This window comes from Eumetopias jubatus, unplaced genomic scaffold (assembly GCF_037043125.1).
Source record: "Eumetopias jubatus isolate StellerSeaLion01/CBP00866 unplaced genomic scaffold, mEumJub1_p1.0 scaffold_8, whole genome shotgun sequence".
NCBI classification, from domain to species: domain Eukaryota; kingdom Metazoa; phylum Chordata; class Mammalia; order Carnivora; family Otariidae; genus Eumetopias; species Eumetopias jubatus.
In genome coordinates, this window is record NW_028274814.1 from 43,598,185 (window position 1) to 43,617,861 (window position 19,677).

The 19,677-nt window shown below is 47.4% G+C and overlaps 1 protein-coding gene across 1 annotated transcript in view; it reads right to left on the minus strand.

The window, feature by feature from the left end:
• Positions 1-19,677, minus strand: part of ANO2 (anoctamin 2) — a 344,241-nt gene that overhangs the window by 36,447 nt on the left and 288,117 nt on the right. Inside the window, exons 18-20 of the mRNA XM_088025695.1 lie at positions 9,728-9,839; positions 7,429-7,486; positions 7,186-7,286 (exon numbers count right to left, since the gene is read on the minus strand). Coding sequence (XP_087881821.1) covers positions 7,186-7,286; positions 7,429-7,486; positions 9,728-9,839 — 271 coding nt within the window. The remainder of the gene's footprint in view (positions 1-7,185; positions 7,287-7,428; positions 7,487-9,727; positions 9,840-19,677) is intronic.

The window sequence follows — 19,677 nt, forward strand, 5'->3', positions numbered from 1 at the left end:
AGAAAAGACAAATAAATGGACAATAGGAAAGAAAAAATAAGAAAATTAATCAGTCTAGCAACTCCAGCATTTAATCAGAAAGAGAAGACAAAGGAAATGGTGAAGAAAGTATAAGGAAATACAAGAAAACATCTCAGAGCTGAAAGATATGCATTTTCGGATTGGAAGGACCCACTCAGCATAATGATAAGGAAAAGGACTTCCACCAAAGCCCATCATCATGAGATTTCACCACTCTAGGAATAATGAGCAGGATTCCAAAAGCTTCCATGTCCAGAGAGACAGATTCTCTAAAAATTATTCGGAAACAAAAAAAGAAATTCTCAACATCAGCCCTTGACACTAGAAAATACTAGAAAACTCTATTAATATTGAGAAGGCAAATCGATTTTTAGCAAGGGATTTTATACCCAACCAAATTATACATCAAGTGCAAAGAATAAAGAAATGTAAACCATGCAAGGTTTTAAAAAAAGATATCCTTCTATGCATCCACCCTCGTGAAGTTCTTGGAGGATGAATTTCACCAACCAAAGATATAAAACAAGAAACGAAACAGTGGAATCCAGCAAACAAGAAATCCATCAGAACAAGGAAGTGCTGGATCTAACTGGGATTGGTAGCTATGTAGAAAGGTTTAGTGAACAAACAGTTTTGGTTTGAACAAGAGAATAAAGATTCCCAGAGGATGGTCTCCAGGAGAAAACATGACATCTGATGTGTTTCATGAGGTGATCTCTCTGGGAAAGTGGACACTTAAACAAGTGCTACCAATAATGTGTAAAGAGTATTATGAAGGGAGAAATTTAGGTAATTATGAAAACAGAAAACTAACCTGACCTAAATCAGGGAAAGTTTTCCCCGAGGAAGAGATGTGTAAACCAACTAAATGATGAAAGATGACAGAAGTATGGAAAAGAGGGAGAAGGTGTGTTCTAGGCAGAGGAGGTTATCTGTGCAATGGCCCAAGGCAAATACGAGAACGGCTCAGAGAAGGGACTGAAAGGAGTTCAAAATGCTCAGAGCAGAGAGTAGGACACAAAAAGTGAGGAAAGAGAAGAGTGAAAAGGTAGTGCAAGTTCACAGCATGAAGGCCTTGTCGGCCATCTTAGGCAGTGGCTGAGGTGAGAGATTATGGCCCCAGAGTCCACAGTAACCACAGTGGACATGAGGACAGACTGAGACAGGCTCAGGAAGCAGAGTTAAGAAGCTGGTGGTGACCCGTATGAGGGAAAGAAAGCAGAATAAGGAACTAAGGACCATTCTGGGGTCTTTGGGCATGGGTGTGGATGGTGGTACATTTTGCTAAGACAGGAACACTAAAGAAGACGCCATTTTGATGAAGGGGTGGAGGAGGAATGGTTGAGGCAGAGGATCCCACGTGACAACTAAGTAGGGATATCTAGTAAGCATTTTATACACAGATCTAGAGCCCTTAAGACAGGTCTGAGTGGAAGCTAACAATAATAAGAATCATCCTGGAGAGAGGAACCAAGACCATAGCAATGAGCCCCACCTGTGTGTGGATGGAGCACAGGAAAGGAATTCCAATAGTCAAGGGATAGGGAGAGGGAGTGGAGCCTTCCAAGGGCAAAGAAAGCAGCCATTATAGGAACAGAAGGTCAACTGTGAACCCATGTGGCAAAGAAGGGGAGGGTGGAAGGGGTGTTTCAGGAAAGACTTCAGCCACAGTGTTACACACTGTGGGGAGGTCAAAGACAATGAGGGGGAAAAAAATCCACAAATAATTCTTATGCACCCCCTCCTTCCCAGAAGCTCCCCTCCTGGAGATCTCCGTGAGCATTAAAAAAATTAATAAAGAAAGTCCCTAGAGAACAGGATTTAACAGGAATCCTGCAAATTGTATAACATACAGATGGGTCGTTTGGAAAACTTCAGATTATGATTCCGACCGTATGATGCACTCGCCTGTTAAAATAACTCCTTTGATGTTACCCCCTTGTCCTTTTCATTTGCTCTGCTATTTTTCCGTCCCTTTTTAATGACAGGTCTGAGAAACTGTCCGGAAGGCTTGGAGCCTTTCCTTTGCTTGTGCCCCATGGGCTCACCCCAAGACCATGGTGATGGTCTGTCACACCTTAGGCCTTCCTGCCACAGGGATCTGGGCCGCAGGCAGCTCTCCACAGACCTGGCTCCACATGCCTCAAGCCTCATTAGAGAAGGCAGAACCAAGCCCTAAATGGGCCAAAGAAGAAGAACATAGCAACCTCTGAGCTATGTATTCCTTTCCTTGACACCTGACAAGGTTCAAATTTGTTCCTTAAACTTCTGATTCATGGCCAGATTCCACTGTCTTTGAGAACACAGACCTCCTTCGCCTGTGATGGCTTTAAAGAGAGACTGTTTTATGTCTTGAAATGTAATATTTATCACATTTACTGAAAAAAAAAAGCAGAAAGTTTATAAAATCTTGCTGGCCATGTCCAGGGTACATTACAGCTATTTTGGGATGTGATCTGGTGTTTTTAGTAAGAATAGGGATGGGGGGACATTTTGCTGGTGGGAGTATTCATGTATTTGCTCTGTCTGCCTTGGACTTCACCCAGGGGAGAATCTGGCATTTGAAAAAGATAGCATTTTATTTTTTATCCAAAAAAAATCCTTCTTAATAATAAAAGGTCCATTTCCAGTTTTGCTTCAAGGAAGACTGGAGCTAAGTTTGAGATAAAATTATGGTGAGAAGTTGGGATGTGGGGCGGCATGTTTCAGGGGCCCCATGCGATCTGGATGCAAAGTCTATCTTGCACAGACCCATGTGGGAAAGGCGGGGTGTGTGGGGCAGCAGCAGGGGAGAATGGAAACCCCTGTCAGGGGACTCGGGTAATAAATAGCGCAAGATCCGATTCTGCCACACCGCCCGCCATGTCTGAAGTCATCTCAGATGGAGCTGCCGATGAGCATTGTTCTGGGGCCTGTAATGTTTAAAACCATCCAGCGCCTCTCTGGAAAGCATCTGTCACAACTGTGTCAGGCCCCAGGAGCCTGGGGATGCTGAGTGGGGATAGTCCAATGCCAGATCACGCAACTCAGTTTTATTTATTATCATGTCCTCAATTAGTCGCAGAGCTGCCTTTAAAGAGCCCACTGCCCCCAGTTTCACTGCCTCTCTTTGAAGCACTGTGTTCCTTTCATCCGCAGGGCCTCTGAATCCAGGCCTGGCCAAGGTGGGGCTGCCGCTGCCTGGGGGGGAGGTGCTTGGACAAGCCGGGCTGCCGCACAGCCCTGAGGATTTCGGGGTAGATATGGCACCTGCCAGATTTAAGGGGTAGCAAAGCAGGGTCTGAGTGAGCTGGCGAGGCTTATCCAGGTCCCAAAGGGCAGCTGTACAGTATCCATGGACATGCCCCGCATCTGTGCCAGCCTTGTGGAAACCTGCAGGATTAGCATGTGATGCTATTGCTCTAAAGCAATGTTTCCCGAGCAACAGATACATTGCACCAGCAGTTCATTGGACACCTTTGGAGGTCTCTACACTGGGCCTTCATCTCATTAGAGCATCTGGGAGAATTCTTTCCTTCCCTGCTCTCGTTCAGCCCCTCTGATGGCGGTCAAGGAGAAAACCCCAGTCTGCTGCTGGCATGCCTTTAACAACTCCCCAGTGCCTGTCCAGCTTCCTTTATAACAGAGAGAATGCAGATCTTAGGCCGATGTCATTGGTTGTTTAATAGTGTTTACTTTTATCATATTTCTTTCTACTGTGAGTTGCTATTCATGATAGCTGGCAGTGTTCATTTTCCATTTTCAGAAATGTTATGAATTTAAAAAGTGAGTTGGTTTAGAGGAAATGAATAGGCAAATAGCTGTTTAGGTAGATATGGAGAAAAAAAACTAAGAGTTAGCTTACAAATCACTGAAGATTGGGTAAGAATGTTCTACAAGAAACCTACTGGACTGTAAGATTCTCAAGAGCATCAAAATTGTGGTTATGGTACTTTTTGCAAGACACACACACAGAATCTAATAAGAATGTTTCACCCTCAGGGAGAGAGAGAAATTATAGCTGACTGGCTACTGATAATAGTCAATTAGATAGTCTTTAATATTTCAAAATTTTCTTTGGAAGAATCTTAAAAAATCACTTTCAGAAGCAGATGATAAACATTTTTTTTTCAATTACTTGTGTATTTCAGAGAGTCTTTCACTCCACTAGAATTTCTCAGTTCCTTTTTTTATTATTATGTTATATTAATCACCATACATTACCTCATTAGTTTTTGATGCAGTGTTCCATGATTCACTATTTGTGCATAATACCCAATGCTCCATGCAGAACGTGCCCTCCTTAATACCCATCATCAGCCTAACCCATCCTCCTACCCCCTCCCCTCTAGAACCCCTTGTTTGTTTTTCAGAGTCCATAGTCTCTCATGGTTCATCTCCCCCTCCGATTTCCCCCCCTTCATTCTTCCCCTCCTGCTATCTTCTTCTTTTTTTTTAACATATAATGTATTATTTGTTTCAGAGGCACAGATCTGTGATTCAAGATAAACATCTTCTAACGGTATAATCTTATATCTTTTATCCCAAGTGTTCTTAACTAGCATAATCACCTACCTAACTCCTCAGACTTGCTTCTGTTTTTAAAAATTAAATCTGGCCTTTAAGACTAATATTTATCTCTTCTGGGGAAAGAATCTGAAGGTACATGAGCCAAAAGCCATTAAGCCCTGAACAGAAGAGAAAAATAGTGCTCCTGACTTGGTCTTCTCAATCTCATTCTCGGACTTGCAGCACTCACAAAGCATCACTTACAAATGTAAAGGTTAATGATGCTCAGTACACCTAGGCCGCCTGGAACCCCGAAGAATGGTTCCTCCTTTCTTGGACTCCTTATTTTCTATTTTCTAGACAGCTGGGCATTCATCTAACCTTTATTTTTACATAAGCCATGTTGCATGAAAATCTTTTTAGAATAACTGTAACAAGGTCACACAGTGAGTATATTATAATGCCTCAATTTAAACCCAGATCTGTTGGACAATCTCTGTCCTACTGAGATGTGCTACCTCCACCACAGAATTCAAGACCACTGAGTCTAAGTTTTATAATTTATACCTCTCCTTCCTCACTGTCAGGTTCAACTGTCATTTCTCTTTTGACTATGAAAGACTCCTTCTATTTTCTTGCTTATGTCATGTTTCTCAACGGTGTCACACATAAGGATATCACCAGGTGCTTGAACTCTGGATTGGGTGGGGTCTAATTTCTAGAGAGTGGGCTCTGAGTAGGGAGTGGAAAAATCCAATAATCACTACCATAGTGATTTCAGGTGGCCAAACTCAGAATACAACCTGTAGAATTACAAAGAACTTTGGAGATAAAAGACACTGGGGATTGGTAGAAGAATTTTTGCTCTACGTCCTCAGGGATTAACTACATATTCATTATTATAATTAACTACATATCTTATATAGTTAATATATGTATATATGAAATTAATTACATAATTACATTGTATGTTTCCTCTAGCAGACTAGAAACTGAAATGAGGAACAATCTTTTGAAACAGAAGTGACCTGTATTTGGAACCAGCAGTGTCCAGTTTCACTGAATAGAGGAGAAGTTCACTGAATGTCAGAGCTGAAATGAGAACACCTTAGGGATGATTCTTATGCCGTCATTTTCATCAAGAGAGGAGGACAGCAAGACTTAAAGAAGTGACTTGCCCATAGCTTTATGAGCCACTGTGCAATTGCCATCAATTAAAGTGTGGCATATTAAACATGCATCAAGCATAAACAAGAAAATTTAGCCTTCAAAGCAAATAGCCGTGTGTTACTTTCATCTGTTATGGAGCCAATGGAGTTGATGGGTGGGGGGACATGCCAATACCTTGTCCAAACATATGCCTGAGCTCTTGTCTCTCTTATCCTCTATAAAAGGCCTCTGGGTCCAGAGTGAATGGACTAAGTGAGAGAGCAGATGTCCAGGGATGAATAAATCTCATGCCTGCAAGCTGTATACAATTCCATCCAGAGCAGAATAACGACACACTGGAAGGACAGGTGTCTTCCCCAGATGTCTGAAGGAGAATGGAGACTTTCCTTTGTAGCAGGAGTGGATGGGCTGGTCATGTAGCTTCAAAGGAGCCAGATGTGGCTTTGGTACATCTTTTCTTGGTCTGTATATTTTCTGGATGTTTATCCATAACAAATGTGGTCTCTCTCTGAGAGGGTAAGCTCCTAGAGAACGGTGGCCATGTGTTTCACCAGCTTCACTCGACTATCACTGAATGACTTTCGATCAGAAAGCTGGGAACAGGGCACACCTTCAGAGGGCGGAGTTTCTCAAAAGTGATCACTTCCTGACCGGTGACTGGAGGCTGGCTTAAGCAGGAAGGTGCAACAGGATGGCCAGACACGACATTCTTACCCATCCTCCTCCAATAAAAGCACATACCCAAGGGCTACCCACAACTGTCTCAGAGCGAGGGCAGGAAGACACCCAAAGCATTGAGCCTAAGGAATGGTATGTGAGCACCAAAAAGCAATAGAAACGCAAGATGGGGGGGGGGGGGGGCGGGGTTTACATTTTTCTTTGACCTGAAGGTAGATTTTCATTATTGAGTTTTGATTTCTTTTAGATCCAGTGCCTATGAGTCACCTATCTCCATGCAACACCTAACTGAAAGAGGTCCTTCTGTGAAATTTGTATCAAATCATGTGGGAGGGGATAGAAGATCCACGTGAAGATCCAGTCTGAGCTTTACCAGCTCTGCATCCTTCCGCTCCTAAGATCACATATCCCACAGCTTCTTAGAGATTGCTCTAAATTATTACACAGTATTTCAAACTTTCGTATTCATTTATATCCACCATAATGAGAGTTCTTTTTTACTTACTTAGTGGGAAGACAGTGAGCATTAAACATATTTTACACTTTGAGGTCCGAGCTACCTGACTCCTAGCTCTGCCACTTAGTCCTTAGGTTGCTGAAGCAAGTGCTTATTAATCTTTCTGAGCTTCAAACCTCCCAAATCAGATCGGCAAACAAGCCTTGTGGGAGGGGCCCTGCCTTATGGGGAAAATTATTGGCAAGTGGGACAGAGGAGTAAATAGCCAGGCTCTCTGAGAAGAGGAGGCCGGGAACACCCTGCTGGAAGTCTGGCCCTGCTGGGCTAGGCCCTGGTGGCAAGCGGACAGGGAAGAGGAGTTCATTACATACGGGACTCCAATCTCAAAGATGTTGTTCTGGATCAGCTGCTTCCCCAACATGATGATGCTGAGCTGAATGCAGAGCTCCATGAGGCAGCCCCCCGGAGCACACTGCCCGGAAAAGAAGATAATGGAAGATGTGGTTAGACCAAGTGGAGCTCAGAGAAGCGAGGGCAAGAAGTGAGGCACGCTGCAAGGGGGGACGGCCGGGGCCAGGGGTGCACCTGCACACCACCAGCCGGGTTGTACTTGCCTCTTCCATGCGGTAACCATCGAACACATAAACATAGCTTCCAGGTCTGCCCACGAACCTGAAATCCAGAAGTGTGGGAGAGTTAGGGAAGGAGAAGGCAGGGCGGCTAGAAGCCTGCCTTCTGAGTGGAAGAGGAAACGTCCAACAGCCTCCTGGAAAGAACTGGCCAGGGCAGGGGCCCAGCTCACCCAAGGGTGGGCGTGGACACCGCGTTACTGGCTAGCTGTCACCTGACCATCGAGGGTTCACCTCTTAACCCGAGTTCCAGGGGACAGGGGCTGAGGCTGGGGCTGGCGTGGGGCTGGGAAGGTCCTGTGTGTGACAATTTCTGAGCCTCAATGCCACGCTGTTTGGATTATCCCTAAGTGTACTATCTGTGCACCTTCCTCCCTCAACGAATGTTAAGAATTGAGTTCTTATCGAGGCTCCTCGGTGGGAGATTCTGATTTCCCAGGAAATGGAGGGTGGAGACAGGCCAAAGTTGCAAGTAGGGATTCCTGGGATCAGAAAAGAAAAATCCAGACTTCTTAAGAATATTCAAAGGCATGGAAGCAGCCTGCCTCCTTCCTTTTCCAAGTTGGGTCTATCTTACTGGACGACAAGAAGATAGGGTGGGGGGGGGGGTAAGCAGAGAGGAAAAAGCCAATCACGGAACCAGCCAGGTAATGAGAAGACTCCTTCTTACTTGAACTGTTAGTCCTTCATCCACCTATGGAAATCCTAGCCATCTATTTAAGGCTCAGCTCAAATCCTTCCTTCTCTGTGAAGTCTTCTGTCTCTGCTCACAATTAAGTATTTCCCCGGCACTTTCTTTATACTTCTATGATAGCAATTCATTGCTTGTGCTGATGATAAGACCATCTCTTTCAATAGACTACAAATTTATCTAAGGGTCGGGACCCTATTTTTTGGCCTGAAATATCTATGTAGGAAATTTGCTATTGATATTAAATCTAGAGTGAAAGCACCAGTGGAGTATATACCCATTAATATGGATAGTCTCTCTGCTACTATAATTTCATACGAGTCAAGGGCAGAGATCCCAGGAAGGGGGGTTGTGGTTTCGGTCACAAACCTATTTATAAGAAACTATCAAATATGCACAATAATAGCTCTTGCTATGGATGCCTGCTTGATGAGATTTTAGTGCTAGGGAAGCTTTTCTGACAAAGTTAATGCCTACTAGGAAATCTCCTTATAGGTAGCCAACTGATCTTAATTGTCAGAAGTGATTTTACAGCTAGACACGTTGCATAATAAAGAATCTGACTGGCCTTTGTTGCTGGTTCTTGGAGAAGCCTCTAAATCCTTAGAAATTCCCCATAGGATTCTCTTTGTTATTGATAGTTGGGATCTTGAGACTATACCTAAATTTATGCTAATGAGATCACTCAGGATGGGGGAGGCCACGCCACAGAAACCAACTGTGTGATTAGAGGGTTGGGCCTTTCATCCAGGTAGTAGCAGCCTGACCTCAGGGGAGGGAAGGGGGGTGGAGGCTGAGCTCAGTCACATGGTGAGTGCTTCAACCAATCACATCTGCATACTGCTACCTTACAAATTCTGGGCAGAGAGGCTTGGATGAGCTTCCTGGTTGGTGGCACACATCAGTGCGCAAGGAAACTAATGCATCCTGAGGATCTGAAAGCTTCTGTTTAGGACCGTTGTAAACCTCACCCTATGTGCCTCTCCCACTTGCTGGTTTGGATTTGTACCCCCTTTCTATAGTAAAACTGTAATTTTAAGTACAGGACATTCCTGAGTTCTATGAGTCATTCTAGAGAATTAGCAAACCTGAGGAGTTAGCGGCTGTAGCCAGTTGGTCTGAATCATGAGTGGCATAGGAACCCCAGAGCCTGCAGCTAGTGTCTGGAGTGAGGGCAATCTCGTGGAAGACTGTGCCCTTAGTGTGCGAAGTCTGCACTAGCTCGGGGCAGCTGGTGTCAGAACTGCATTGCAAGACCTATGAGCCCCTCGCGAGACCTGAAATTCTTTCTTATCTCATGCTCAATGTTGGGAGGCCCAGATTATTCTAAGACTCACCCTCTGGGGCCCAGGGTCAAATCCCTGTAGTTTCTCTGGTTATCAGAATCCGAAGATTCTAATCCAAAATGACATAACGCTTATGCCACCGCTTCATGGAACAGTGCAGTGGGGATGGAGATGGGGAATGGGACTGTGAACTGAGAGATGAAATTGAAATGAGAGTGTGAATTGACAGTGGGGACAAGCTGACTCTAGCGGGGGACCCAGTCTTAGGGACAAGTTGCACTTCCATGTGTGACACCATTATACTCACCTCCCCTTGAAAAAGGCCACATAGAAGATGGGTGAGTAGGCATTGACAAACTTTAGCAAGAAAGCTTTGAGTATCAGGCGTTCTTCAAAAGTCTGTTCTGTTTTGGGAACCTCTGAAAGAAAAGTGCAACACTGGTAAGACTGAGAGACAGATTTTCACCTCTTCAGAGTTTTAATCCTGACTACCTGAACCATTGTCTCTCGGTTCTCATTCCTTCAGAGTAGAAACCAAACGATCTATCTCTGGCACATTAGAACTGAACTCATCTGGGAGGTCCTAAATGGATTGCCAGGTACTGTGAAGCCACAGAAGGCAAAGGGTACACAGAATCATCACCTTTCTCCCTCCACTTCCCTCCTCTTATCCACTCCAGCAGTGGTTTTCATGCTGTACTCCTGTAAGGGGGATGTGAGCAAGCAGAACTTCCTCTAACCACCCTCACTTCATCAAGGGGAACACAGCTTTTAACTGTGTGATTGCCACTTCCATAAGATTTTATTTGAACCAAAGTCCCTGATGAAAAAGCCTTGTTAACCAATGAACTACAGTCAACAGGCAGCAAAGACTTGTCTTGGGTACCACGACATTTTTCCTCTTTCTCGCCTCCTTCATTTCCAGCAGGAAAGCCTGCATCTGTATGCTCTCTGGATAGACTGGGACACCTTATACTCACTCGCTCAAATGATGGAGAATCATCAGATAAGCAAAACGAACATAAGCCTAATGTCTCAAACTCGGGGGTCAGAGCCCCAGCGAATCCTGTGAGGTTCAAGGAGAGGAGTCAGCACATAATCCCCCAAGGACCCTAAGAAACACTGGCAGAAACCTCACTGATGCCTTCAGAAGACTCGAGACCCGTGGGATGTTCTGGTGGACAAGAGGGCATAGTGTTTGCTGGGGATTCACAGATTGTGACAAACGGCTCAGCAAAGATAGGAGGTTACAGGGCCACACTTCAGGGGCAGAAAGAAAGCACTAGCCCTGCATTGTGCGCACTGATAAATATCACCTGAAAGTGTGCCGAGCACAGGGCCAAAGTATCAGGACCATGCCAGCCAGGAGGTTCTGTGTCCAGATGAGGTTGATGCCCGGGCCCATCTGACTTGTCTGCCCACCTGACTCACACACAGCTTTAGTAGGAATCTTTGGAAAAGTGGGTGCAAAACTCTGTTCCCTCTCCTGGCATTCCCTTCCTTGTCCCATCCCCTATGTACAAATCCTTCACATCCTTTGGCAATCAGATCAAATGTTGCCTGTAATCTCCTTCCCAAAGCCTTCCCCGATGACTTCAGATGGTAGTAATCTCTTTTTCTTCCATAGTATTTTATATTTCTCCTTATTAATTACCTACTTCCACGCCCTCCGAAAATCACAATAGGAGGTTTCATTGATCTTCTGTCTTAGTTGGGGTTACCTGCTGCTATGTCAAGAAGTAAGTAGTTTATTTGGGAAGTGCTCTCAGGAAGCTTTGGTGAGGGAGTAGGGTAGTGAGCCAGAGAGGGGAGGGAAGGCAGCACGCATGTGTTCTGAACAATTGAAGGCCGCAGGCGACTGGGGCTCAGTCCCCCTGGGGACCTTCTAAGAGAAGGTGAAACACCCCTCATAATTACTACACTGAGGAGTGAGCAAGTGGAGTCCCTCACTGGGTGAAGGGTACCGCTGGACTTGACTCTCTAGCACTTCTGCCTTGTCGTATGCATGGGCTGAGCATGCTCACAACCGCAGAATGCCTGCAGGCAGGGAGCGGCGGGGACCTCCAGGGAGGCCAAAGGGATATGTGTGCTGTACAGTAATGTCTGCTCCACGCTGCTCCATGGGTGGCATTGCACCCAGGTGCACACACCTGCTAACTCGTTTCCTCCTTACCTACCTATGTGAGAGGGTAACGCATCTCACTTTTACAAAGAAAGGCAGCTGAGGTCCAGAGGGGTGAGAGCCTTGCTCTAGATCACACAGGCCATAAGTTCGGGTTACATAAGAGTTAAGGTCTGAACCCAGACCCACCTGTCTCCAAAGATGATGTTTACTCCACCACACTGTGAAATCAGGACCTGGGACTGCTGTCTCCATCAGACCTTCTCTTTCACCTCCCCACCCTCCACCCCCAGCCCCCATGGTATGTACCTAAGAAATATTTGTGAGCGGTCAGGTCACATGCATTGAGCACCAGCTGCATGTTGCCAGGGTGAACAGTGACTCCACACTTCCAAACTGCCAGTCTTTTCAAGATTTAATCTGTGAGTGGCAAGGAATCCTCCCCCCTTCTCGTCATGGCCGAAGGGGATCTTAAGAGAGAAGAATGCTCTATTTCCATGACCTGTTTTCCCACACAGCACAGTGAGACCCTCATTCATTTGCAATCTTAGAACATAGTCCTGAGTATAAAAGATGATGCCCAATAGCATCAGCGGTGGTCCAAGCATGAGCACAGACCTACTGAGGAGACTGTTGCAGGCAGATGTCAGCCCATGGGGACCCTTGGCCCTGGGAGTGGCCTTGAGAACCAGAAAGCTTAGCGACGCCATAGTGCTTCTCTCACAGTTGCGATCCTGGCCTCAACTTCTCCCTAAGGCCTGCGAAAATGAGAGCTACTCATCCTCTAGTCATGTCCTAGCCTGCATGAACCCTAAGAAACATGGCATCACCCCTGGGCAGCCAGCAACACTGAAAACTGGTTCATTCTCTGAGAACCCCATCATCCTGAAGCCTACTTTAGTTTGCTTATGCTTTCTAACAGTCCTGGAGGTCCTGGCAGGCCATGCTGAACCTACAGAGCACCCAGTCATGCTATTCTGGGCTCAGCTGTACGTTGAGGGGAGTGACTACTTGCTTGTTTTGCTCCAGAAATGGCCGTAGGGACAGATTTCACATTAGACACACCTGACTTCAAATGCAGAGTGTAGGTAGGGGACTGAACTTATATAGAAAGGATACCAACATCTCCCTCACAGGTTGTTGAAGACAGGATAGGATGCTTATAAAGCCCTCAGCCTAGTGCTTGGCAAGTGCTAGACCTCAATAAACGATAGCTCCTGTTGTCCTAAACAGTGTCCTCTGATGCCATCACCTCCTCCAAGCTGGCAGCCCTGCTTTCTGCAGCACAGTTGGGCCATCTGTGGCCAGGTGTTTGTGCACATCTCTAGCCCCTAAGGTTCTGGGCATTGTTTCCATGCTGATTAATGAGCACTTTCTACCAATCAGTGGAGAGGATAGCTAGTAGGTGACCCTACTGGCACAGAGCTGGGAAGGTCTAATCAAAACAGCCCCTCTCCCCACCTCCACAGAACTCCCAGCCCACGCTTCCTGATGTCCTCTAGACAACTTGGGAAATAAACATTGTCTGCTAGGGAACCTAGAGACATTGCCATAATTTTATAGGAGATGAAGCTGGAAAAGTCTCCCGTGATATCCCTCAGCTGGCAGACGGACGGCTTTGTGGTTTTCTGCTTCCCGCCACACCTGGAGGGCCACGGGCACAGCCCCATGAGCTAGAAGTCTGGCCAGTCCCACACTGCCTTGCCCAGCAAGCACTTGGATGATGGTCTGTACTCACCACTCACAGTGAACACTGAGACTTCTTTAGTTTATGGACATAAGCAAAGCCCCACAGATATTTCACCTATAAGGGCTTTTCCCTCCCTGCTACAAAGTCTGCCCAACCAAAAGGTCAACGTGTCCCTGTTTGACTTATGCTTCTCAAGTCTTCCCTGGGCTCAAGATCCACATCCCCTTCTTCAGTCTGTTTCCTATTTTCCTTGACAAAAGGAAACAATGCTGAGGCCCAGGAAATGCCTGCCACCCATTTCTAAGGTCGCTTTCCATTTTAAGATCTCCTAACTCTGAACTACCACGTGGCCATTAACCCTGGCTCTCCCCAGCCCCACGCCACGCTGGTCCCACCACGCACAGTGTGGATGGCGTTCACACAATGAGCACAGTCAGGTCCACCTTTTGCTGGGCCACGGCTGACACTAGATGTATCAGACTAAGCATATTTATTGAATGAATGAATGAATGACATGACATGACATGAAAATATCATTTGGAATAGTGAAAAAATATTTATCATTTACTAAAAATTCCCTGTGGGTATGAAATCACAAGAAAGCAATAGCTGAAAGAGAGTGAACTCTCCCTCATTGCAATTTCAATTTTATTTAATTAATTTAAATTTCCCTATCTTATCCATGAGATAAGAGATGGGGGTATTGGAGTTAGATGCAGGACCTAGAAGGGCTATAGCCCCTGCCATGGGAGGGACAGAGAAGGACAGGAGGTGAGGCAGAGCCCCTGCCAAAGAAGAAAATGTGAGTGATGGGGGAGGGGTGGAGGCGCCCAGCAGAAATGTTCCTTAACTTTCCCGTCAAAAAAAGAAGGAAGGGGGGGAGGAAGGGAGGGGAAGAGGGAAAGAAGAAGGAGGGAGGGAAGGAAGGAGGGAAGGGAAAGGAAAGGGGAAGGAAGGAGGGAGGGAGGGAGGAAAGGAGGAAGGGAGGGAAGAAGGAAGAGGGAAGGAGGGAAGGAGGGAAGGAGGGAAGGAGGGAAGGAGGGAAGGAAGGAAGGAAGGAAGGAAGGAAGGAAGGAAGGAAGGAAGGAAGGAAGGAAGGAAGGAAGGAAGGGAGGAAGGAAGGGAGGAAGGAAGGAAAAGGTTTTCAGTGGGATTTTGAGCCTTTTCCCAGTGTACCCGAGGCAGCCAATTCAACAATAACAACCACTCCTTGTCTTTCATTTTAAAATATTTGGGGGATAAGAAAATTAAAACTTGTGTCACCCAAAAATGAGTAATCAGGTCTAAGGAGCTGAAAATTTGGTAAACTTGTCTTGTAAATGTGGCTAGAAGGGGATTAAGGATGAGGTACAGAGAGGCACGTGTCTTCGATTTTCTTTTATAATCTCCTTTGAACTCTTTGTGCTCAGATCTCCAATCCCTGGAGGAATTTCCTCCAAGTTCTTGGGAAAGAGAATCTGATCCTTTTGGGATGTTTTGCTCCAAATGGAAATGAGTGGCTCCCTTCCTCCATGCTGATAAATCATGGGCCTAGTTATTATTTATTAGTTTTAGTTCTAAAGCAGCCTTTGCCTGTGCTCTTAGGGTCATGAGCCACCATAAATAATGGGCACTTCCAATAAACAATCCAAATCTACTTGATAGGCCACTAAATCAGCTGGATGCCCCCACCTCAGAGAAGCTCTGCAGCCCCATTCTGGGCTTTGCTGAGCCTTCCAGGGAACACCCCCCGCCCAGGGATGCAGATAACTGGGGGTCGGGGTGGGGGTTATCAAAGCCCTGAAGCTCCAGTCGGACTACTGGATCTCTCTCAGGAGCCAACACGAGGAGCCTCATCCATCTACGACAGAGACTACATGACTCAAGAAATAGAACAAGATTTCCCAGAGTCCACTTGGGATGGGGATGATGTCCTCAGGCCAAGAAGAATAATCTGCACTTGAGGCCACTGGCAGGATGCCCTCATAAGACACAGACCTCTGGAGTGGGCCTAAACCCAAGAGAAAATGGCCCAGAGCCTCGGGCTTCATAACACTCCAAACACAGTGCCTTTAGATTGTGATCACTACAGGGGTGTACAGGAGGGGAGTCAACATGAAGAGCATGTGCGTAGGTGGAAGGCAACCCCTCTCCATCCTTATTCACTCCTGAAATCCCACGTCCCCCAGAAAGTCACCCCGTGTTGATTAGAGGCCTTCTGAGGGTTTCACCAGTAGGTCAGGAGGACCTACTGAAGCAGATTTCCAACAGAGGGCAGACTCTATCCAGGACCAGAAGGGCAACTGGATAGAATTCCTGGGCCGAGCCACTACCTAGCCCCCTTTTCTCTTAAGTGTTAACCCTCTGGAGTATTGTGTCATGACAAAATATGAGTACAAATGACCCAGCTGTAAACTGCCTTGGAAAATAATTAGTATGAAAGCCCATGTTAGTCCCAGGGGGCCAGCTCAGAATTCAAACTCCCCAGAGCGCCATCCTAATCATGTGGAAACAGCATGGCCCGCAAGAGGACGCCAGCTGCAGGATCTGAATTTTCAAGAAGGAGCTCAGCCTCACCAGAGCCCCCAAGAGCCCAGCCAGCGCAGACATAGCGACAGCGACAAAACGAGATGAGGAGATGTCCAAGTGTGTATTTCAACTAGTACCAGCCCTGGCCTGAACCTCTGGGGCTGAGTCAGAAGGCAAAGACGACTGCTTCTCCCTCAGGGCAGATCAAGCTTTTGCAAACAGCAATGTTTTCTGACAGCCCTACCATCTGGCCTTCCCTCTATTTGTGTGTGCGTGCGTGTGTGTTTGTGGGGGCGGGGGTAGGTGTGTCTCAGCCTCTGTGTGATGTTGATGTTGTTGCCTTGTTTGTGCCATGGAGAGGAAGGGAATCCATAGGAAAAGCCAGCCAGCTGGGTAACTAAGCAGCCCACCCATTGCCTAAGGGAGCGGAGAGCCCCAGAACTGGAGATTAAGGATGGGTGTTCCTGAGATACTCCTGCAGCCCAGAAAGTGTCTTCATGCAAGGGATCCCCCTCTTAGAGTTAGGACGATGACTCAGGGTCCCAGACAAACGGATGGGAGACCTACTGTGCTGTCTAGCAGCCTCACCCAAGGTGACAGCACCCCAGGGCGCCTCACTTTAAGAAAGAAGGAGTGGAGCACCTGGGAAGCGGGAGAGAAAAAGAGAGAGAGAGAGGAGAGATTGATGAACCGCACTATGGGCCACCGTGTGCCAGGCACCGTCCAGGCACTCAACATGGATTCCCCATCTGACTGTTGCAGCTGCGCGATGAGGACTGTCTCCCCACGGCACTGAGAGGAGTAGGGAGAGAACAGACAGGAAGGTAGGTGAGCCCAGTTTGCAACCACAGACACTCCTGTGACACCAGTGCATCATCTCACAAGCACACTGGTCTGGAAACCAAGCCCAGTGAGTGGGAGGGGAGTCATGCCACCTTAGCCCATCTCCTCACCTCTTCCCAGGGAAGGCAGTGCAGAGGGAATGGTTTATCTTTTTCATCCTTTTTGTTGTTGTTGTTCAACAAATGTTTCTCAAGGGGTATTATGTGCCAGGCACTCGGCACTGGGAATACAGCAGTGGCCAAACCAATATGCTCCCCAGCCTCTGGACTGAGAGTCTAGAAGAGGGGCGCAGACAAATGTACCATTCTGGAGAGCAATGAGGATAAAAGGCAGGGAGAGGGGGGAAGAAAAGGGGGCAGGAAGATAGTTTAGTCAGAGTGGTCGAGAAAGGCCTCTGCGGAGCTGACCTCTCAGCTGAGGCCCCGGGGATCCTGCAGGGGTGGCAGCCTGGAAGGACTGCGATGGGAGAGATCTGCAGATGTCCAGGGAACGAAAAGGCCCAAGGGACTGGAGCATTCGGAGCAAGGAGAGAGCATTTAGTAGGCAGTAGAGCTGGAGGGGAAGGCAGGGGCGGGTCAGTGGGCCTCCACAGGCCAAAGGAAGGACTTCAGATCTCACTGGAAGCACAATGGGAAATCGCCTTCGGGTTCTGCAGAGGGAAGGGATAGAGCAAGATCAGATTTTAAAGGGATCACAGAAAATGAGCTGTGGGTGTGTGGGTGTGTGTGTGTGTGTGTGTGTGGGGGGGTGTGTGTGTGTGTGTGTGTGTGTGTTTAATGGAGGGGACAGTCGTAGAAGCAGAGAGACCAATGAGGAATGTACAGTGGTCCAGGTAAGAGATGACCAATATTAGGATGGAACCTGTGAACAGTGGTCAGACCTGGGGTATGTCTGAAGGTGGAATGGGCCATACTTAACAGACTGGAAATTTAGGTGTGGAAGGAAAAAAAAAAAAAGAGTGAGAGAGAGAGAGAGAGAGAGGTAGGTCCAGGACGACACTCGGGTTTGGGTACGAGCATTTGAGTGGTTGGTGGTTCCAGTTACTGAGACAGAAAATAAATGAGTGAGAAGTAACAGGTTTGTAGGAAAAATTAAAAGCTCAAAGTTGGACACACGGAGTCCTTAGACCTCCTTGCTGTTGTCCCCCCAGGGTCATGCCCCCAGTGGGAAGGAGCTTTGCACCAACTGCGAACCATCCTTCAAAGCACCTGGCCAGCTTCCAGCTTTGAGGAACCAGAGCCTCAAGCAAGTCGCGGCCTCAGGTGGATGGGGCACCGGGGGATATCCCAAGTGCTTCCTGCTTCTGGTCTTCTGTGTCCTGTGACACAAGTCACAAGGCTTTAACAGAAGAACAGATGAAGACCCTGGGCTAGAAGGACTTTTCGGTCCCAGTGTTCCCAGACAAGTGGTTTCCTTTGCCAAGCCTCACTGTCCCAATTCCTAAGATGGCACCTTCCTTAAACATCTCTTGTAAAGACTGAGGGAAACCAAGTGTGGGAAGCACCAAGCAGAGAGTAAGGGCTCAGACGTCTGCTTTGATTAGTGTAGCAAAGCACTGTAGCAGGCATTTAATCTGGACCTTAGTGAAAATCTTTAGTGAGAGAAGTGCCAGCAAGTGACCTAAAAATCTCTGACAGAGTCCTCTTAGAAGGTTGGGGTGGGCATCACTTGGGCTGGTGAGGGTCCCTGGAGTCGCTGAGGGTAACCTCTCTCTGAGGGAGATGAAAAGGGGTAGCATCAGATCTACTGTGTTGTGCAAGTTTAAGAGGACAAGCTGTCGGCTCCTTGGGTGGATTTCTAGGGGAAGAAGGGAGCCCTTGGTTCTGAGTCAATGGGATGGAGGGCATCCTGGAGATGGGGGTGGAGGTGCATACGAGTCCCTGAAAGCAGGGGACACTGACAGCTACAGCCCCCGCACTGAGCTTACTCTGGAGGGGAGGATCATCCTCCCTGAGGAGCAATGGGCTGCCTGGGACCTGCAGTATGGAGCAACCCTCTCAGTGAGGGCGCAGCTTCTTCTGTCAGATGGAACGGGGCAGGCGTCCAGCAACAATGGTGTGTAGCAGTGAGACCCGAAAGAGTGAAGGGCTGGACATACTGCAGGTATTTCCCTGTTTAAACAAGGATGTTGGCCCGACCACCTACCTCTACTAGTCAAGATCCCAGCAGGAAACAGAATTCACCTCGGATGGTTCAAAGGACATGCGTCTAATGAAGCTTCTACTTAGAGCAGTGAAGGGGTGAAAAGGAAGACATGGTGTCCCTGGAGCCCAAGAAGGACCGTGAGGGAGGACTCATCCCGTAGAAGCCATGGTTAGGAAAGGAGGCAGTTCTCCCAGAGATGAGGGAGAAGCAGGGGAGACCTACCCCCAACTCCCTCTCCTGCTTGCTAGGCTTCCTCCTGCTCTCCCATGGCTTCCTGTTGGCTGAACCCAACTGGAAGTCAGAGTCAGGGAGCCCCTGTGATACCACCTGCTTGGGGCTTGGGGGCACAGGACAAGGTGGAGAAGGGGGGAGAAGGGGTCTGGAGGGAAAACACAGCAAACAGACAATGCCCACCATACTCCTTTCTCTTCTCGTGGCTTAGGTCTTGAGTCAGGGTTCTGAGAAAGCTCAAAGGAGAAGAATATTTTGGACTTCCTGCTAACAGGAGAGAGGAGTGCTTCCGCGGTTAACTGGAAACATGAAAGACATGTTCATAGTTACAGCTCAAGTTTGGGAAGGAGTTCTTGCCAGTTGTATTAAACTATTATAAGTAGCACGTTCTTAATCATGGTTTCCTATAACTGGAATGAACTGTGCCATGAACTTGGGCTATAACCATGATCTGGTCTCTCTTATTATTAGCAGCAGCCTCCCATGGTCCTCGTCCCTCCCAGACAACATGCACAAGACTTCACGCCGCCCCCAGACAATGGCAGGATCCCCTCATGCCACACCCTTCCCCTGGCAGCACTGACAGGCCGGCAGGAGGCTCTCCCTCCCCTCAACCCCCTCCACACCGTTGCCTGAGGCCACCCAGGGAGTCAGGAACTGGCGGCAGAGCACTAATATGACCCCGCAGATCTGACTCTCAGGCCAGATTTCAGACTCC